At 45.3% G+C, this 22,423-nt stretch overlaps 1 protein-coding gene across 1 annotated transcript in view; it reads left to right on the top strand.

Annotated features, from left to right (window-relative positions):
* GRIN2B (glutamate ionotropic receptor NMDA type subunit 2B) overlaps positions 1 to 22,162 on the top strand; it is a 234,890-nt gene extending 212,728 nt beyond the window's left edge. The window contains exons 8-11 of the mRNA XM_018048456.1: positions 9,438 to 9,598; positions 11,395 to 11,582; positions 14,329 to 14,567; positions 18,028 to 22,162. Coding sequence (XP_017903945.1) covers positions 9,438 to 9,598; positions 11,395 to 11,582; positions 14,329 to 14,567; positions 18,028 to 19,923 — 2,484 coding nt within the window. The 3' untranslated portion in view covers positions 19,924 to 22,162. The remainder of the gene's footprint in view (positions 1 to 9,437; positions 9,599 to 11,394; positions 11,583 to 14,328; positions 14,568 to 18,027) is intronic.

Consider the following 22,423-nt stretch of genomic DNA (forward strand, 5'->3'; position numbering starts at 1 on the left):
GAGATTTTATTGTGGGGGGCTCCAAAATCACTGCAGATGGTGATTGCAGCCATGAAATTAAAAGATGCTTGCTCCTTGGAAGAAAAGCCATGACCAACCTAGACGGCATATTAAAAAGCAGAGACTACTTTGCCAACAAAGGTCCATCTAGTCAAAGCTATGATTTTTCCAGTCAGGTATAGATGTGAGAGTTGGACTGTGAAGAAAGCTGAGCGCTAAAGAACTGATGCTATTGAACTGTGGTATTGGAGAAGACTCTTGAGAGTCCCTTGGACTGCAAGGAGATCCAACCAGTCCATTATAAATTAGATCAGTCCTGGGTATTCATTGGAAGGACTGATGTTAAAGCTAAAACTCTAATACTTTGGCCACCTCATGCGGAGAGCTGACTCATTGGAAAAGACCCTGATGCTGGGAGGGATTGGGGGCAGGAGGAGAAGGGGATGACAGAGAATGAGATGGCTGGATGGCATCACCGACTCAATGGACATAAGTCTGAGTGAATTTCGGGAGTTGGTGATGGACAGGGAGGCCTGGCGTGCTGCAATTCATGGAGTCGCAAAGAGTCGGACACGACTGAGCGACTGAACTGAACTGAAGTGAATGACAAGTGCAGAAAGGGAATGCAGCCTGTCTCAGGGCCCTGTCCGACTGGTGTCTATCTAGAAACCCTTTGGCTCCTCTTGCCCTGCTAGAAGACTCTCCCTTCATCTCTTAGCCCCAGGGCTTCAGCCTTTGTAGGCCTGTTCAGGACAGCGCCACTTGCTCTGGGCTCCTCTGTCATGGGCACGCGATTCTGTGATGTCCCGCACATGGCTCCTGACCCACTAGCCACACCAGGCTTGCCTCCTTGTCTGGCCTTGGTGTTTGCTGTTCCCTGCACTTGCTGCACTTTCCCCTGATCTTCACATGCCGAATTTCTCCTCTCATCCAGGGCTTTGTTCAGATCCACCTTCTCAGACAGGCCTTCTCAGGCCAGCCGGGCTAAACTCGTCTTCCTGCAAGTCAGTCACCCTGTGTCCTGTGTCCAAGCTGCATCAGTTTCTTCCCAGAACGTGGTTTTCACTACTTGAGATCACCTGTGGGCTCGTGATCTGTGGCTGCACAGCAGTCTACCCCAGCACTTGGTGGCTTAAGCAAGAGCCATTGCACTGTATTTCCCCAACTTGTGAGTCAGATATGCGGGCAGGGTTGCCTGGTGCCCCAACTGGAGCATTTGGAAGGTTGGGTTCAGCCAGGCCTGGAGACAGAAGTGCCTACACATCGCAGCTCTGACATGGAGCCCATGGGGGTGTTGACTTCTTACAGAGGCCCAGGTGGAAACCACAAAGCTCCTTATGATGAATCCTCAGAAGTCCCAGTATTCTTTCTGCACATTCTATTGCTCAAGCAAGTCACAAGCCCAGATCAGAATTAATTTCAGAGAGTGTAGGCTTCATCTCTTATACAAGGACTGGAAAAGAATCTGTGGCTGTGTATTAGTCAACTACGCATTATAGTTTATTTTATTTTGGGCTGCACTGGGTCTACATTGCTGCATGTAGGCTTTCTCAAGTTGCAGTGAGCAGGTGCTGCTCGCCTTGCGGTGGTGTCTCTTGTTGCAGAGCACTGGCTGTGGGGCATTCGGACTTCAGTAGTTACAGAGCAAGGGCCTAGCTGCCCTGGGGCACGTGAGATCTTCTAAGGTCAGGAATCAAACCTGTGTCCCCTGCATTGGCAGGCAGATTCTTAACCATTGGGCCACCACAAAGTCCCCAGTCCACTACATTAAAAATAAAAAAAAAAAGGTTTATCTGTCCCCTTTGTTTACAGTATGAACTCCTTGAAGGCAGGTTCTTCCTCTCCTGTGACATTGCATCCCCAGCACCCAGAATATGGTGATAGATACTGTAAATATGTGCTGAATGTCTGTAAGAATGAAATGATGAGTGAATGAAGAGGTAAAGGAATGAAAAACTGAATGAATATTTACATCCCTCTCTGGTATGTAAACTTCCTGAAAACAAGAGTCTGAAGTTTTCATCTTTGAATCCTCATAAATACAGGCTCTGCACTATTAGATGCTCAGAATAATATTTATCAAATAAATGGAGGCATTTGAACTGTTATCATTAAAAGAGTTGAGAGAGTTATCCTCAGCACATACATAGGGGTTGAGTATCAGTAGCTGCTATGAACAAATTAATAATGCCGTATACATAGTAAAATCAGTTTATATATTTAATAAACAAGCAAAATGGACCAGATCTCCACCCCCTTGTTGTTGTTCAGTCACTCAGTCATGCCCAACTCTTTGCAACCCCAGGGACTGCAACACACCAGGCTTCCCTCACCTTCGCTATCTCCTGGAGTTTGCGCAAACTCATGTCTATTGAGTTGATGATGCCACTTCCTTGACATCTTGCCTTTTCCCTTTCTCTCTGAAGGGTGCAGAAGGGCCTCTCTAATGGGAGGGATTACCCCAAGTCCCCTCATCTCTGGGTTGGGGTGGAGCCTTTTTCTTGCCTCCACACCTTTCCCCTCCCTGATAGCCAAGATTCACTCACTTTGAGGTCATTAATGTGAGGGCTCAGATAATCATCTGAGCCTCTCAGATAGTGAATTCTGATTCCCAGCTGCTCTCCAGGAGGATCAAGTGAGATTACAGGTCTCTTAACATTCTGGCACCTTCCTGCCCTTGGGTGAGAGCCTGCTTACAATTATGGCTGGACCCTCTGGGTTGAACCCTGAGAGGGAGTTGGCATCTGATATTCCATGAAGGGAAAGGTGCCCTCACCAGGTGGCCCCACATACACATGCATAGAGTCCCTCGCCGGTGAGCAAAGGTAGGACCTGGCAGCTGGTGTTTGAGCCGCAGTTGGAGGACTCAGCTCAAGGGTCAAGCCCTATAAGCTGGTCCTCCTATTTCACTCTGTGGCCTGGAACAACTCCTTGGTTTCTTCAGAGCCTCAGTTTTCTCATCTGTGAAATGAGACTGATCCCCAAAATTTCTTCATTTCTGTGTTTTTGTTCTTATGTTTTTTTGGTGTCTCCTGGTGGCTCAGCAGGTAAAGAATCTACCTGCAATGCACCAGACACAGGAGACCCGAGTTCAATCCCTGGGTCAGGAAGATCCCCTGGTGGAGGAAATGGCAACCCACTCTAGTATTCTTGCCAGGAGAATTCCATGGACCAAGAGCCTGGTGGGCTACAGTTCATAGGATCACAAAGAGTCGGATACAACTGAGCAACTAAGCACATGTTTTTATAATCTAGAGAAACATTCCAAGTTCAAGAAAGCTCTGTAATAGCCAAAGGTGACTAATAAGGAATAACTATATAAAATTCCCTGTTTTAAAATCAGACCAAGCTTTTTAATTCGATGCTGGTTTCCTTGGTGTATTGGGGGTCTTTAATTTTTTTAAAAAAATTTTCTCAGAGTCCTCCCTGTTCCATGGATTTTAAGACCCCTGGTTCTGGACAGTACTAAGTTTTACTCCTTCCCCAAACCCCAGGGAGCACTGACTGCCGTTCAGGTTAAACAAACGCCATAGAACACCTCACAGCTTGGAGTAAGTTTTATTATCGGGCATTTATTGGAAACATCAGGTGGTATTTGGAAGATCCTTCCTTTTCCTTCTTCCTTACTGAAAATAAAGTTCTCCATGGCCATTAATTTTGGTGAAATTCAAGTCCCAGTGACAGTGTTTTTAAAATATAGGTTTTATTTAAATTTCACCAATCTGGGACAAGAATTTTTCAGAGGAAAAGGCTGGCTTGCTTCTGCTTCCGCTCTGGCTGATTCTGGGATGATACACTCACCCGTTCGGTCCCCAGACTGTTCCTTTGTTTAAGGAACAAATTAGGAAACAGGAGTTTTCCATCTTAGGGGACATAATGTAACATGGGACAGTTTTAGGTATGAGAACTTCACCCTCTTGGAAGCAGTTAATAGTTTTGAGAATTCGCCATGTGCCAGATACTGTGTTAAGTGATCCTAGATATTATCGTAATAGTAATTAAAAAAAATACTTCCAGGAAAATAGGGCTCCATGAAGTTAAAGAACTAGCCCATGTTCATACAGTTGGTCAAAGAACTGGAATTTGAATCCAAACTGTCTGCCTTCAAGACCAGTGCTTTCCATAGGCCTGTGCCTCCCATTCTTCTTGTGTTGGCTATTTCTGACTGTTTTCTTACAGAAGGTGCTGTCACCATACAAGAGTCTTGCAGTGTTGTTATATACTCCTTTATATCCTTAATAGTTTTAAACTGTTTTTAGAGATTTGTATCTCGCCAGTGGCTTGTCTTTCTGTGATCTTAACGGTGCCTTTTAAAGAGTTCTTCATTTTAACGAAGTCCAACTTACTTGTTTTTGATGTTGGATTATACTTTTGGTGTCACATCTAAGAAATCTTTGTCTAATTCAAGGTGACAAAGCCTTTCTCTAATATTTTCTTCTGGACGTATTATAGTTTTAGGACTTGTATTTAGGTACATTGATCCAGTTCAGTTCAGTCGCTCAGTCATGTCCGACTCTTTGCGACCCCATGAATTGCAGCATGCCAGACCTCCCTGTCCATCACCAACGCCCAGAGTTCACTCAGACTCACGTCCATCAAGTCAGTGATGCCATCCAGCCATCTCATCCTCGGTCGTCCCCTTCTCCTCCTGCCCCCAATCCCTCCCAGCTTCAAAGTCTTTTCCAATGAGTCAACTCTTCTCATGAGGCAGCCAAAGTACTGGAGTTTCAGCTTTAGCATCATTCCTTCCAAAGAAATCCCAGGGCTGATCTCCTTCAGAATGGACTGGTGGATCTCCTTGCAGTCCAAGGGACTCTCAAGAGTCTTCTCCAACACCACAGTTCAAAAGCATCAACTCTTCGGTGCTCAGCCTTCTTCACAGTCCAACTCTCACATCCATACATGACTACTGGAAAAACCATAGCCTTGACTAGATGGACCTTTGTTGGCAAAGTAATGTCTCTGCTTTTCAATATGTTATCTAGGTTGGTCATGGCTTTTCTTCCAAGGAGTAAGCATCTTTTAATTTCATGGCTGCAGTCACCATCTGAAATGATTTTGGAGCCCAAAAAAATAAAGTCTGACACTGTTTCCACTGTTTCCCCATCTATTTGCCATGAAGTGATGGGACCAGATGCCATGATCTTTGTTTTCTGAATGTTGAGCTTTAAGCCAACCTTTTCACTCTCCTCTTTCACTTTCATCAAGAGGCTTTTTAGTTCTTCTTCACTTTCTGCCATAAGAGTGGTGTCATCTGCATATCTGAGGTTATTGATATTTCTCCCAGCAACCTTGATTCCAGCTTGTGTTTCTTCCAGTCCAGCATTTCTCATGATGTACTCTGCATAGAAGTTAAATAAGCAGGGTGACAATATACAGCCTTGATGTACTCCTTTTCCTATTTGGAACCAGTCTGTTGTTCCATGTCCAGTTCTAACTGTTGCTTCCTGGCCTGCATACAGATTTCTCAGGAGGCAGGTCAGGTGGTCTGGTATTCCCATCTCTCTCAGAATTTCCCACAGTTTATTCTGATCCACACAGTCAAAGACTTTGGCATAGTCAAAAAGCAGAAATAGATGTTTTTCTGGAACTCTCTTGCTTTTTCAATGATCCTGCGGATGTTGGCAGTTTGATCTCTGGTTCCTCTGCTTTTTCTAAAACCAGCTTGAACATCAGGAAGTTCACGGTTCACATATTGCTGAAGCCTGGCTTGGAGAATTTTGAGCATTACTTTACTAGCATGTGAGAATTTCCTATATCTTGTGAGATGTGGAATGAAGTTCTCTTTTTTACATATAGAGTTCCAATACCATTAGTTAAAGACTGTTGTATCTTTACTGAATTGCCTTTGTACCATATGTGTTGATCTGTTGAGGGCACTCTGTTCTCATGATCTCTTTACTCTGTCTTTACCACTGTCATGATGACTACAGCTTTGTAAGTCTCAAAGTCAGGTAGTATGAGTCTTTCAATTTTGTCCTCCTTTTTCAAAATCATCTTGGATATTCCAGTTTCTCCATTATTTCTTTAGTTTTTAAGTATTCAAAGATATAAAACAGCATCTAGAAGTCTAAAGATAATTTAGAAATCAAAGTTAATAAAGAGTAGCCCAGAAGACTTCCATAATCTAGCTTTATCAGGACATGAGGCCTTCTGGATATCACATTCCATTTGATTTGGTTAATCAAAAATTGTCATATCTATAGAGAGCAGATTTGTGGTTCCCAAGGGGAAGGGCTCGGTGGGGAAGGGAAGAATTAAGTGTTTGGGATTAGCAAATGAAAACTGTTATATGTACAATAATAGAAAAATAAGGTCGTACTGTATAGCGCAGGGTACTACATTCAGTATCCTGTGATAAACCATAATGAAAATGAATATATATATAATGAATGGGCTTCCCAAGTTGCACTGGTGGTAAAGAACCTGCCTGCCAATGCAGGAGACACGAGACTAGGTTTGATTCCTGAGTCGGGAAGAACACCTTGAGGAGGAGATGGCTACCCACTCCAGTATTCTTGCCTGGAGAATCCCATGGGCAGAGGAACCTGGTGGGCTACAGTCCATAGGGCTGCAAACAGTCAGACACAACTGAACTGACTTAGCATGCATGTATAACTGAATCACCTTGTTGGTTGCAAAGCAGGAGTTAACACAACACTGTAAATCAACTCTACTTCAATAAAAATATTTTTAATTTAAAAAATTAAAAAAAAAAGAAAGTAATTTGCCTTCTGTTGACAAAACAATGTATTCAATTTCTGATAGAAACTAATGGGACAAATTGAAATTATGTAGCAAACCTTAAGACAATAAAATAATTTACAGCCTTAAAAAATAATAATTATTATATCTATCTTATATTTACTACCGATTTTCAAAAAACTAGAATATAAAAATTTATACCAACATTGTACTGGACATGATTTCAACTTTCATTGATGTTTCAGAAAATACTTTAGACCCTAGAGTATTTCGGTCATTGTAAGCATCAGTTCTCACTGTCCTAACAAAATGGGAAATTACTGATTAAAGAGAGCACATTTGGTTATATTGCTGCCTGCCATGGTATCTATGAATACTCTACTTTTGACTGGGGGACACTATCTTTCAAATATCTGAAGTGTTACAACTGGTAGTTCTATGCATAGCATTCTGTCTCTTCCAATAAAGCATATTCGTATTTACTTTTAACTTGATATCTGCTGGGAACCATAAGAAGTACTATTAATTAAGGCAGTTGATTTCTGATAATGTTAGCCATCACTGCTGTAGTATGACATTGAGCAGATAACTCGTCCTCTTTGGGCCTCTGTCTTCATTTGTAAAATTAAAGTTTAGACTAGTTAACCTTGAGTGGTTCATACAACTCTAAAATTCTTTGACTCTTTTGTAGTATCTTTATTTTCTTAAAAATCACAACCCCTTAAAAAATTATTAAACAAAAACTCTTAATGGCAAAAAGCACTGTGGTAAGTCAGAAAGTAGTGATTTTTTGATGCATCTCAGATTACCTAACCCCCCTGCATGACCTTACTTTTAACTACGGCCAACTCTAAGTAATGAAGATGGCATTTATGGTTACTGGTGCTGTGACATTTAGTGGCCCATGAAATCCCCATATTCTGAGAAGCTATAAGTGTCTCAGGTCAAGGGAAGGATAAAGGAGAATGGTTGTAAGCCCAGACAGCTCCAGAGCTTCAGAGAACTCCTAAGTTAGACTTTTAAAGGTATCTTCAAAGATTTTTAAGATATCTTCACTTAGAAATGGCAACCCACTCCAGTATTCTTGTCTGGAAAATTTCATGGACAGAGGAGCCTACAGTCCATGGGGTCACAAAGAGTTGGACACGACTGAGTGACTTTCACTGCACTTCACTAAATGTTGAAACCAACTGGACTTTAAATATCTACATTGGCTTTCCTATACCAGGCCACAGCATATATGACTGTGAACTCCAGTCATACTCTAGCTGATCATTGCTGTCCTGATAGAATGATAAACTTGGAGAGTATGAAGTTTCCTAGAGAATGTAAAATGTAGGTATGAATTTAAACTGATATAAGAAGTCTTTATTGAGCACTTACTGTGTGCAAGATGCTGTGTCATGTACTTCCAATGCATTGTATCATTTAATACACACAACAATCTTGAAAAGTAGACAGTACTGTCTTTTTATTATATATGAGGAAATGATGCACAGAGAGCTCCTGTTACTTGCCTTGGTGGCTCAGATGGTAAAGAATCCGCCTGCAATGTAGGAGCCCTGGATTCAGTCCCTGGGTCAGGAAGATCCCCTGGAGAAGGAACTAGCAAACCACCACAGTATTTTTGCCTAGGAAACCCTATGGACAGAGAAGGCTGGCAGGCTACAGTCCATGAGATCGCAGACTTGGACATGACTGAGCGACTAACACACACTCAGAGCTGGTCTTCAATCCATATCTGTCTCAATCTAGAGCTTCCTGACTACCTCAGAGACCAGCTCTCAGAACTTGGTCAGCTTATTTAGAAAGTAAATGAATTTGTAGTATTAATTACAAGAATCTAGACCAAGAACACCAAGTACCGATGACTCACTCTTGGGTAAACTTGATGGAAGAAGGAACTCATAGAAAGTGTCCTGAAGAAATTGCTCTGAGTTACATGAATGAGGTGAAGGACATGAATTGGCTCAGGGAGAAAGGTGAGATCATGCTGAGGGAACAGACTCTTGGAGGCCATGAAGATACAAATGCACGAATTTTGCATTCAGGAAGCAATATAAAGACTGATTACTGCAGGGCAATAGCCAGAAACAAAGCTGATGTCATAGGGGTGAAAATTCAAGAGATTTCCCTTTATTATGCTATGCCCTGGCAATCCACTCTCAGTTGTTAAACACAAGAGGGAACATAATTAAAATTGCATTTGCTTTTACAATTTATCCTACAACGCATGTAGGATACATATGGGCTTTTAAAGCATCAAGGAAAGTAAAGAGAGAATTTCTTAGCAAAACATATTTGCTACCCAACAAGTGATTTTCAGGAGTATGATGTAGCTTGCCTTACATCCTAGAGCCTTAATAGTCCAATAATGGGGCCTGGAAGCAGATTTTACACAATTTTCAGAAATAAAGGCAACTAGCCCACTGCAGTTAAGCTAATAGCTCATTCCCATCATCCCTGGTTTTGTGCAGTGTGCATACACAGGGCAGACGAGAGTGACAGATTCAAGTCAGGGGTGGGCAGTTAGAAAGCTCTCAACAATATGGATTAAATTGAGTTGAATTGAAGTTCACTTTCAGATAGCAATTGCTACTCCTGAGCAAGGGCTAATGTTTGGTGAACTCTCATTGGTCCCTTCCATGATAAATCCACAAATGTTAACTTAATATCTCTCCACATTTTCTGAAGCATTCATCTTCTCTGTCTCTCTTTAACTCTCTTTTTAGTTCCAGAGACCTAATGACTTCTCACCCCCTTTCCGCTTTGGCACTGTGCCCAATGGCAGCACGGAGAGGAATATTCGCAATAACTATGCAGAAATGCATGCCTACATGGGGAAGTTTAACCAGAGAGGTGTCGATGATGCACTGCTCTCCCTGAAAACAGGGTAAGAACTGCTTCCAAGCTCAGAATCTTTGCTGTGTTGCTCACATTTCTTAAACATCCATGGAATAAGATGCACCGTGTTTGTGTGCCACACCAAGTTCAAGCAAAGACTGCATTTGCACTTTGTAGGTCTCCAGGTTAAATTGATGGTATAATTCAGATCCGTGTATGGAGATTCCACTGGTATTATTCACTTATATATATTTTCAACAATTTTTACTTTACTTGCATGAATGTCACAGTGAAATAAGAATGTAATAGATATAAAAGTCAAACAGGAGAGTCAAGGCTAAAGTTCATGTGTTACACACAAAAGAAAGACCTGCTGACCTAAAAGTGAAATTGATTTTGGTGTCTTATGGACAAGGGAGAAAGAAACAATGAAAAGGGTGAAAGCTTTTAGATAACAAACAGTAAGAATATGTTAACTGATCTCCAATTCCAACAAAATTGGCACTCTTTGATCCAGCTCTATAATCTAGAGTGGATTGTTCATTCAAAAGAACTCACGAACTGCAAATATGTTGGCTTACATAATCTCAGCCATGGCGGTTCCTTCCCTCAGAAGCCACAGCTGTGGAATAAGACAGACAGTTGAGCCTGAGAGTTGTTGGAGTTTAGGTCTCATAGCTGATTTCCTGTGTTGTAGGATGACTGACAGCCTTTAGGCCTCCTGGTGGCTCCTGTTCGGAATGAGCCTCCCAGAGGCATGTTTACTTAAATACTGTTAGACTCTGTCTTATCGTTATAAAGTCATAGCAGATTTCAGAAGGTAGGATCTGAATTTGGGGGACAGATGACTCTGGGTTGTCTGGCCCCTGGTGCAATCACAGTTCTCAAGCCCTTCAGCGCTTTGACTTTCTGATAGACACCCTTCTAAAGGATACTCATGGACCTTTGGAAAAAATGTTCTATTTTTTTTTTGTCATGCCAGAAAGGGCTTCTTTTTTCTTAAGGAGGGGTAAAGCTAACTGAACTGCACTTGAACAGTGCAGGTCATGATGCCTGCCTTTCTTTCTTGCAAACCTCTCTATTACCTATATGAATATATCTGAATTTCTTCTCCATTTATTGTGTTTAAATATGGACCTGTACCTTCCTGAACTTGCCCCTAGCCTTTCCCCACTCCCTGCCTACTTCTCCTTGCAAAGCACTGTGCATACAATGAGATTCTCATATGTTTGGGAACATGAGACGTCTGAATTCTCCTGTATGTTGCATTGGCCGTGGCTTCACACATTCACTGTTGACCTGAGCCTATAATGCCACCACCCGCAGCAACACTCTCCTCTCCTTGTGCTACAAAACAAAATACTAAAACCTTTCTGACCGCCAAAATAGCATTGCCCATCCAGTACTCCTCGTCCACCTACACTTATCCCCACTCTGGACTGTAATGAACTGAGAAATGAAAAATGTTACGTAAGTCTAACCCATGCTATTTGTTGCTATCATTGTGATGGTTCCTTTTCATTATTTCTGTTATTATTTTTATTGATTCCTTTTTACTCCTTCTCCTTTTCAGACACAGCTTATGAGTTGGCTCCAGGCCCAACTTGCATTCTCATCATTCCCAACAGGAGGGAAAAAAACTCCTCCTTTCAATCTGAAATCATACAAAGAACCACCTGGGAGTTAGGCTTTAGCTTCTGGCTGGGTTCCACCTTGAGCCCTGCTTTGAAACAATTCTCCCCATAGTCTGCTGGAGTCCTACTTCTTCCTCTTAATGGCCCCATAGGTAGTTTTGGACTCGAATTCCTCCACTGGACTTGGTTTGTTTGCTCCTTTCTTGCACAGGAAACTGGATGCCTTCATCTATGATGCAGCCGTGCTGAACTACATGGCCGGTAGAGATGAGGGCTGCAAGCTGGTGACCATTGGCAGTGGGAAGGTCTTTGCCTCCACTGGTTATGGCATTGCCATCCAAAAAGACTCTGGATGGAAGCGCCAGGTGGACCTTGCTATCCTGCAGCTCTTCGGAGATGGTGAGTTAAAGAAAGGGAAAGTGTCTACTTGGCCTCTTCCTACAGCCAGTCCAAAACATCACCCTTCTTCTTTCCCTGTCCCTCTAACCTCTGCATTTCCATTAAGCATTTTATAGTATGCCAGGACATTGGGCAGTATATGTTAGTGTTCTAAAGCTTCGTAATGAGGTTGTTGTTATTGTTCAGTGGCTTAGTCATGTCCAACTCGTTACAACCCCATGGACTGCAGTGCACCAGGCTTCCTTGTCCTTCACTATCTCCTGGAGTTTTGCTGAAACTCATGTCCATTGAGTCAGTGATGGATGCCATCCAACCATCTCATCCTCTATTGCCCACTTCTCCTCCTGCCTTCAGTCTTTCCCAGCATCAGGGTCTTTTCTAATGAGTCAGTTATTCACATCAGGTGGCCAAAGTATTGGAGCTTCAGTATCAGTCCTTCCAATGATTATTCAGTGTTGATTTCCTTTAGGAGTGACTGGTTTGATCTCCTTGCAGCCCAAGGGTCTCTCAAGAGTCTTCTCCAACACCATAATTCAGAAACATCAATTCTTCAGCACTCAGCCTTCTTTAGGGTCCAGCTCTCGCATCCATATATGACTACTGGAAAAACTGTAGCTTTGACTATACAGACCTTTATCTCCTCTCTCTGGTCCCAGAGAAATGGCAAAGAAATCCATTCATGGCCATTTGCTCATCCTTCCCTCTCCTGCTTTGCCTCTCTCGGTGGAAGAGATAGGAAGCAGGGCCAGGTCCTCAGAGACAGACACTGGAAGGTGCTCACTCGCCAGAGTGATTCCTAGAAGAGACAACTTGCTTTGAGAAAACCTAATCTCCTATTTTTATTTTGCTCACACCTTCCACATCCTACTTCACTTTATTGTCTAAAGGACCTCCTTCTCCTGTTAGTCTCACAGAAGCTAATCTTGTTACAACGAGCAGCCTGACTGTACTTGGCCCCACAGGCCATCAGCTCAGCAGTTCCCCAGTTGTGTCTGCTGAATCTTTGCTGGTAGGGAGAAGACAACATAGCTGGATTGGTAGACTCCAGGTGAGGTCAGTTGTTCAGTTAGGAAAATCAGCCAAGTTTGATCCAAGAAATGAGCAAAAAGTGATTTGATGAACACTGGAAAGAGGATGGGGTTCTAGGTGGAGTGTTCCAAGCCTTTTTAGTGTAAGAGCTTCTGTCACGGTGATGTAGCTGTCACTTCAAGGCAATAAGTGAAGAGCAGCAGTAGAGACGATTTGCAAAAGTTACCAGAGATTCCTGGGCTTCCCCGGGGCTCAGACGGTAAAGACTCTGCCTGCAACGTGGTGGACCCAGGTTCAATCCCTGGGTTGGAAAGGTCTTCTGAAGAAGGGAATGGTAACCCACTCCATTATTCTTGCCTGGAGAATTCCATGAACAGAGGAACTTGACGAGCTACAGTCCATGGGGTCACAAAGAGATGGACACGACTGAGCGACTAACACACACACACACCAGAGCTCCAGTCAGACTATGCAAACAGATTTCACGTTTTAAGCCAAAACTGGCAATTTTCTTCATGAGATGTTCAGATTTTTGCTTCTCTAGAGTTAGATGCATTCTCAGGCTCATGGTTTCTTTTATTTTCCTCTTGCCTACAATTTCTACCTTTCTAGTTCCTAGTATCCACTAAAGTGGATCAAGGTTGTTGTAACCTGGCATGACTTGAATTAATCAAAACTTCTCTAAGCGGCATTAAAAGGAGGCAGGTCCGAATTTGGTGGTCTCATTTTATTCCAGCTTCCTCCCTTTCCCTGTGAATATTTATGTTTTCAACAAGAGATCAGGAAGTCTGAGGGCCTCTAGGGAGTCAATCAATCTCTCCACCGATTTGTCTCTGTCTCTCCTCCCCCAGCTCGATCTGCTTTGCACATTTCGTGAGAGCAATTTTCTGAATCGCTTCTTCCATTATGTTGTTCCTCGCTGTCTAAAAAAAAAAAATAAAACCCGTGCAAAGTGCGTAGTCTGATACTCAGGTGCTCAACAATCTTTCATCAACCTTTTGTATTCAGCTTCTTTGACCAACTGTTATTGTATTTGAATTGTTCTGCCAGCCTTTCCCAAATACGACTTGTGTTTTTCTCCTTCCTCCCCTTGATCATGCTCTCTCTGCTGCCTGGAGTGCCTTTTTGTAAAATATCAATAAAAATTCACCCATTCCCCATGCCCACCTCCAAATCCTACCTTCCTCATGAAAACCCACTGGCCACCGTATCTACAAAATTACCCTGACTAATTCAGGAAGCTTTTATTACTTACATACAGCTTGTCATACTGATTGTTTATATACCAATTTACACTGGGTAGCTCAGGCTTACCTGGCTCAGACGGTAAAGAATCTTCCTGCTATGTAGGATGCCTAGGTTCTGTCCCTGGGTCGGGAAGATCCCCTGAAGGAGGGTATGGCTGCCCACTCTAGCATTCTTACTTGGAGAATTCCATGGACAGAGGAGCTACAGTCCACGGGGTCTCAAAGGGTCTAAGCAACTAAAACTTTCATACATTCATACGGGGCACAGAGGTAATGTCTTCTATCTCTGTATCACCTCTGGTACCCACATTGTGTTTTCATTGATCACTTGTTGAATAACTTGATAAGTTTAACAGTATTAATAACATTACTAACTTTCTCTCTTGGTTTTCTTTATGTCTCTTTCCCTCTCTCTCATGTTTTCCTCTTTTCCCAACACCCCTCTCTCCCCCTCTCTTCTCTCCTTCCAGGGGAGATGGAGGAGCTGGAAGCTCTGTGGCTCACAGGCATCTGCCACAATGAGAAGAACGAGGTCATGAGTAGCCAGCTGGACATCGACAACATGGCGGGCGTCTTCTACATGCTGGGGGCCGCCATGGCTCTCAGCCTCATCACCTTCATCTGCGAACACCTCTTCTATTGGCAGTTCCGGCACTGCTTTATGGGTGTCTGTTCTGGCAAGCCCGGCATGGTCTTCTCCATCAGCAGAGTAAGTGGTTTGATTTAGGTGCCTGGAACTTGGGAGAGGAAGCTTAGCCTAGCGCCATGCAAAGCAAAGAGTCCAGAGGGGCACTAACTCCAGCCTGAGGCTGTGAAAGCAAGAAGCCACATCATGTACATTTCCCCAGGGGGTAGTATGACATCATTTCAAGTGGCTCAGAGAACAGGTGATGCTGTTTTTCCTTCAAGAAATAGCTTTCTGTGTGGGGTTTGGGCATTTGGTTCTTAAAAAGAACTGGCAGATCTATCAAAATGAAACATTTGGCCTTTCCCCAGGTGCCTTTCATCACTATTAGTTAATTCTGCATAGGCTGGATTAATCATTTAATCCTTTTAAAAATCACATTTCTGTATAAATCATGACATATATCTCTCTTATTCTGACATGCAAATGTATATTGGTCGTTTCACCATCCCGCTTTTATATTTTAACCATGTATGCATTTGGAGCATTCAGGAGCTTAACAGAACTTTCAAAAATAAGTCCTGACCTGTCAAGAAATTTGCATTCCAGAAACTACCTTAATTGGAGCAAGAGTACCACTCAAGTCCTTCTTTATTTAGTTCTCTTCTACATGACTAGTCTAAATGAGATTTGGAGCACAGTGTTGAATATGAATAAAGGGTCACGGGGAAGAGGTTTTTTTTTTTTTTTTTTCTTTTCTTTTCTTAAAAAAGCAGACTTTTTGATTTTCTTAATAAAGTTATGAGATTCATTCACGATAAGTGAACTCAGATGTCCTTTTAGAATAGAGGTCTAGGCTTCAGATGTAACCAACTTTGTCTCTAATGGGGTTATATAAGAAAATGGAGTACTCATTAAGTTGTCCCATCTTTTGATCATTTTCCTATAGTATTTTAGTTCTAGAGAAAAATGTCCTCTCTGGCTGTGAGCTGCTTCAGGCCATTCAGTTAACTGGAAGCAGGAGGCTGGGACTTGTGGTCCCTAAGCCACCTTTTTGCACCTCGTGGTGCTTCCCAAGACCCCAGACAGGGAGCTGGACACAGCACAGGAAGCCTGTAGTAGAAATCCTATTTGTCGCCCCTCAACATAATCAATGGCTCTGAAGAGGACAAGTGCATTTTCTCCTGGCCATAATCAAGAAGGGTCAGAAAGGAGAAGAAAGCAGGGGAACTCTCTATTTTTTTTTTTTTAATGGGAGTATAATTGCTTTACAGTGTTGTGTTAATTTCTGCTGTACAATGAAGTGAATCAGCTGGATGTATACATATATCCCCTCCCTCTTGGACCTCCCTCCCATCCCCACCCCATCTCACTCCTCTAGGTCATCACAGAGCACCGAGCTGAGCTCCCTGTGCCAAACAGAAGCTTCCTACTAGCTACTTTACACATGGTAGTGTATATATCTTCTCTTCTGCACTCAGTCATGTCTGACTCTTAGCAGCCCCATGGACTATAGCTCGCCAGGCTCCGCATCCATGGGATTTTTCAGGCAAGCACACTGGAGTGGGTTGCCATTTCCTACGCAGGGAATCTTTCCAACCTAGGGATTGAAACTGCATCTCTTGCATCTCCTGCATTGGCAGGCAGATTTTTTACCACTGTGCCACCTGGGAAGCCCCTATTGTGTGTGTGTGTATATATATATTAATCTCCCAATTCTCTTGTAGATCTCTTATCTTGTGGCTGCCTCCAGGGCAGGGATGCTCATCTCATGCAAACCATCCTTCTTTCCCATCTAGCTGCCACTCTACTTTTGAATCTTCTCTCCTCTCATCCTCCTCCCACAATCGGGACAGCCCCTTTCCAAATGAATCCCCCTTGTTTTAAAGACACTGTTCAACCAACTTCTTCTGCAAAGACCTTCCCTTGCCAGGTGGAAAAGTTCCAAATATGTCCACCTTTCAAGGCAGGGAACTAGAGATTGGCAGGAGGTTGGCCTGACTTTAGACTTGAGCCCAATCCTCTCCCTCTCTCGGACAGGGCTCTACACAAGAAGCTGCACACAGGGAGTTCTCAATCAATACTAATGTTAAGATACTATTATTTATGATCACAGTGAGTGAGAAACTTGAAGGAAGAAACCTGGAGCTAAAGAGAATAAAAGAGAGCATTCGACAAGGGAATTCTTTTAAAATTCATTTTATTGAAGTATAGTTGATTTCCAATATAAAATTTCACTGTACAGCAAAGTGATTCAGTTATACATGTATATACATTCTTTTTCATATCTGTTTTACATTATGGCTGTTTACAGGATATTGAATATGGTTCTGTGCTATACTGTAGGACCTTGTTGTTTATCCATGTTATATATACTAGTTTGCCTCTACCAACCCCAAACTCCCACTCCACCCCTCCCGAACTACTCCACTCCAGCAGGGGGATTCATGATTGCTATTTAGTCCTTAATATCTGTCCCAGGTCCTCCCTCCCATGGTGTAAGGCACAGCAGCAGAAATATCCTTCCTTGACCTCAAAGCTGCCTAATTGTCCTGTTGAATTTGGTTCATGCTTGGCTCAGGGAGAGAATTGCTCAGCTGTGATCTGATGATCAAAATCCTAAAAGCTGCTCAAAATTTGTCAGAGCTGGTAAAGAGTGGCAATTGTGAGCACCTGGGCTCCCCAGCCTTTACTGCCAGCCAGGGGTGACCAGCCAGGGCAGAACAACCCCAACATCTGTAAAGCATTGCTGTTGATTTCCAGAAGGCTGACAGTGTTGTTTGCTATCAGTTGATATCATGGCCTCATTTCTGTGAAGCAAAAACCTCAGTGTAGAAAGAAAAATCAGTACAAATCAGTGGCGGAGTGAGGCATGAATCTCATGTCTTGCGATTCCAGTCCATTGCTTAGATAACTTGGTGTATGCAGTGAGGCCCCTTTTGGAAAGCCAAACCTATCTAATCAGACCCCAGCTTATGATGCATGCTACATTCTAAGTTGCTTCAGTCATGTCCGACTCTTTGTGACTCTATGAACAGTAGCCTGCCAGGCTCCTTTGTCCATGGGATTCTCCAAGCAGGAATACTACAGAAGGTTGCCATTTCCTCCTTCAGGGAAATCTTCCTGACCCAAGGATGGAACCTTTGTCTCTTATACCTCCTGCAGTTGGAGGTAGGGTCTTTACCACTAGCCCCACCTGGAAAGCCCTAGGGTTCATGATGAGACTTGCTAAATGCTGGTGAATACGGCAAGCAAGTGGCAACCCACTCCAGTGGGTTCTGGCCTGGAAAATCCCATGAAACAGAGGATCCTGGCAGGCTACAGTCCACGGGGTCCCAAAGAGTCAAACATGACTGCAGGAGCGCACAGCACAGCACAAGGCAGGCAAGCTTCTAGACACAGGTTTCTATGAGTCTATAAGACCACCTCTTTCATGTTTTCCTGGACTTGTCTCAGCCATTTAGGCAGTTATCGGGGGTAGGGATCCACTTGAGGGTCCCTTCCAACCTCACGAGAGATCTAACCCATCTCATCCTCTTTGCAGGGTATCTACAGCTGCATCCACGGCGTGGCCATTGAGGAGCGCCAATCCGTGATGAACTCCCCCACCGCCACCATGAACAACACGCACTCCAATATCCTGCGTCTGCTGCGCACGGCCAAGAACATGGCCAACCTGTCGGGTGTGAATGGCTCACCGCAGAGCGCCCTGGACTTCATCCGCCGCGAGTCGTCTGTCTATGACATCTCCGAGCACCGCCGCAGCTTCACGCACTCCGACTGCAAGTCCTACAATAACCCGCCCTGCGAGGAGAACCTGTTCAGTGACTACATCAGTGAGGTGGAAAGGACTTTCGGGAACCTGCAGCTCAAGGACAGCAACGTCTACCAGGACCACTACCACCACCACCACCGGCCCCACAGCATCGGCAGCGCCAGCTCCATAGATGGGCTCTATGACTGCGACAACCCGCCCTTCACCACGCAGCCCCGGGCCCTGGGCAAGAAGCCCCTGGACATTGGCCTTCCCTCGTCCAAGCACAGCCAGCTCGGCGACCTGTACGGCAAGTTCTCGTTCAAGAGTGACCGCTATGGCGGCCACGACGACCTGATCCGCTCCGACGTGTCAGACATCTCCACCCACACGGTCACCTATGGCAACATCGAGGGCAACGCGGCCAAGAGACGGAAGCAGCAGTACAAGGACAGCCTGAAGAAGCGTCCGGCCTCAGCCAAGTCTCGCCGCGAGTTCGACGAGATAGAGCTGGCCTACCGCCGCCGGCCGCCCCGCTCCCCAGACCACAAGCGCTACTTTCGAGACAAGGACGGGCTGCGGGACTTCTACCTGGACCAGTTCCGTGCCAAGGAGACCTCGCCGCACTGGGAGCACGTGGACCTGACCGACCTCTACAAGGAGCGTGGCGAGGATTTCAAGCGCGACTCGGTGGGTGGCGGAGGGCCCTGTACCAACCGAGCTCATCATCTTAAGCACGGCACGGGCGACAAGCACGGCGGGGGGGTCGTCGGCGGGGTCCCGGCCCCCTGGGAGAAGAACCTGACCAACGTGGACTGGGAGGAGCGCCCTGGGGGCAACTTCTGCCGCAGCTGCCCATCCAAGCTGCACAACTACTCGACGACGACAGCAGCAACGGCGGTGGTGGCTGGCCAGAACTCGGGCAGGCCGGCCTGCATCCGCTGCGAGGCGTGCAAGAAGGCCGGCAACCTGTACGACATCAGCGAGGACAACTCGCTGCAGGAGTTGGATCAGCCGGCCGCCCCAGTGGCGGCCGTGACGTCCGCAGCGTCTAAGTACCCGCAGAGCCCCACCAACTCCAAGGCGCAGAAGAAGCCCCGGAACAAGCTGCGGCGCCAACACTCCTACGACACGTTCGTGGACCTGCAGAAAGAAGAGGCCGCCCTGGCCCCGCGCAGCGTGAGCCTCAAGGACAAGGGCCGCTTCCTGGACGGCAGCCCCTACGCGCACATGTTCGAGATGCCGGCAGGCGAGAGCGCTTTTAGTGGCAGCAACGATGGCAAGGCGGCGGCGCCAGCCACGGGACATCACCACCACGGCAATCCCGGCGGCGGCGGTGGCTACATGCTCAGCAAGTCTCTCTACCCCGACCGGGTCACGCAGAACCCTTTCATCCCCACTTTCGGGGACGACCAGTGCTTGCTCCACGGCAGCAAATCCTACTTCTTCAGGCAGCCCACGGTGGCTGGGGCACCAAAGGCCAGGCCGGACTTCCGGGCCCTTGTGAGCAACAAGCCGGTGGTCTCGGCCCTGCACGGGGCTGTGCCGGGCCGCTTCCAGAAAGACATCTGTATAGGGAACCAGTCCAACCCCTGTGTGCCTAACAACAAAAACCCCAGGGCTTTCAATGGCTCCAGCAATGGGCATGTGTATGAGAAACTGTCTAGTATTGAGTCTGATGTCTGAGTGAGGGAAGAGAGAGGCCGAAGGTGCGTCCGGGAGGGTCTGGCTGTGGGCGTGTGGCACGCATGTCACGGAGGGTGAACGGGGGGTAAGGGGGTGAACTTGGTTCCCATTTGCTCCTTTCTTGTCGTTTTCATTTATTTTTGAGATCCTGGAGTTCTGATTCCTTCTGAGGGTGAGCCTGGTGACCAGCACCATTTCTGCCTCCTTTCCAGCACCCTCTTCCTACTTCCTCCTCCTTCCCGTCTGTCCATCCTGTCCCCGTTCCCAGTTCCCGCGAGAGGATACGGTAGGCTGTTGTTCCCAGTTCCAGAGAGTGGATAAGTGGGCTGGCTCGGCTAGAGCGGAGAAGGCAGTGGCCACAGGGGATCTTGCTCCTGGTGTGGAAGGACTCTTTGCCACCCGGTTGGAGCGAAGCCAAGGAGAAGCAGGAGGAGGCCAGGGAGGGGGGAACGCAGGATACCTCTTGCTGAACTGATCTGTATGTGTAGGTGAGGAAGCAAAAGCATTCCCATAAGATCTATTAGCGGTGCACTGCCTGTGAATGAAAAGAGGCTTTTGCTAAATTCTTATTGCTTAGATGGGTGTGTTTGGGGATCAGGCGCCAAGCAGAGGGTGGGAAGCCCTGTGTGTTTATATATAAGCCAAAAAAAAGTTTTCTCCAATTCCATGATGATGGTGAACTGGAGTGAAAAGTCATTGACAGATGATGAAAAGAACATTAGAGCAGTTGTTTTGTGGCACATTAGAGGCAAAGAAGGAGGGACTGCCTGTGCATGTGTCTGTATACACTTGCACACCTATTGTCTATACACATCTGTTGTCAGAGGCCTATTTGTGTAGAAGGCAACCTTGACCCCATAAAGCTGTTTCTTCAGTATTCCTAAGCAACAGGCTTTTTTTGGCTTGTATACAAACAAAGATGGTCCTATGTTATCTGAATTATGGCTCTCTCTCCCCCTTCACCCTTCCTGAATAAGGAGAATGGAAGTTCTTGACAAGAAGTTTCTGTGGCCTAGACAAAACATGTGGGTGAACATTCCTACAAGAGCAAGATATACAAAAATAATTCCTTCATGGTTGCCAGGACTTTCAACTAGTCTTGGCCAAGAACTTTCCAGGAAGGCTAAAAGGAAATAGAAGCAGCCAGGATTCTTTTGCACATAACCGAGGGCAGAATAGTGGGCAAAGCTCATTTGAGCTTTTGAAACTCTCAGCTGGCTATTTTGCAGGAAAGAGCTAAAGGAATGCTTTGAAGGGCAAGGGGCATCGTTTATGATAGGATAAGTGAGAGGGGGGATGTTTTCAATGCTTTGATCCCTTCTTACTTAACCTGGAGCTAGGTGAGCAGGCTTGTTACCCCCTGAATTGGCCACAAGTGATATGGAACAGACAGTGCAGAGCTTTGAGCTTGCTCCTCAAGTACAGCTCAGGAGACAGGAAAGGAAAGGGAAGAGATTTGAAAGAGGGGACGGGAGACGGAGAGGGACTCCCCTGCTACCTCGTTGGGTCTGGCTCCCAGAGAATGTGACATTGAGCCCAGTGTGGACACTCTGTAGAAGCCCCTCCTCCTTCCTGCAGCACCTCCTTCATCTCCCAGATCGTACTATACAAGAATAAAAAAGTATGTGTGTGTGTGTGTGTGTATATATATATACATATATATATATATGTATGTATACATATAAAACTCCAGGGATGAGGGTACTGGCAGACAGGAAGCCCCCTTCACTCAAAGTTGAAAACTTGAGAAGGGAAACGACTACTTGTCACTGCCAGTCCCGAAACTTGGGGTAGACGTGTTCCAGGGCTCAGTTCCACTCTTCTGCCAACCTCCCCTCTCCCCAGGTGGCAGCCAAAAAGCCAGGTCAGTTTAGAAGCTTGGCCACAGGATCTCCATGTTACACACAGGACATATAAACCAGAAAGGTGCTCATCCTCCTCTGAAGGAAGCTGCCATGTCTCTTGGAGAAATCCCATCCACCCCGACTCACCTCCCTTCCTCACCTCCCCACCCCGTCCTTGACTGTGACCTCCGCCCTCCTTGATTTTTACCTCAGTGTCTTTCATTTTCAAGCCAACTGAAGGCCTTGTAAAGCTTTGTTTTCTTTCTAAAATGAACCTGGGGGCAAGGGGCTGAACCTCTCACAGGCTTGGAGAGAGGAGCACGGAGTGCTTTACCTTAGATTCAAGGAAAGACTCGGAGCGAGAGGACAGAGGGCGTGAGGTGTCTCCAGGAGGAGGAAGGGCCATCAAACATTCTTCACCCTGACTCGATTCCAGGTCAGGGGCTCCTCCCTCACTCTTCCTCTTACCTCACCCCTTTCAAATAAAAAACCAAACCAACCATAGCGAACAGCAATCTAGAACAAAGGGGGCTCTGTTGTCTCCGGCTGGTGATAGAAATCAAGATGGTGTTTATTTCATATGTAAATATTTTGTTTTCTAATTCATTTTGTATAGATAAAGTGTTCTCTCTCGTGAGTATTCAGGGTGTTGGCTG

Source organism: Capra hircus, chromosome 5 (assembly GCF_001704415.2).
Source record: "Capra hircus breed San Clemente chromosome 5, ASM170441v1, whole genome shotgun sequence".
NCBI lineage: Eukaryota > Metazoa > Chordata > Mammalia > Artiodactyla > Bovidae > Capra > Capra hircus.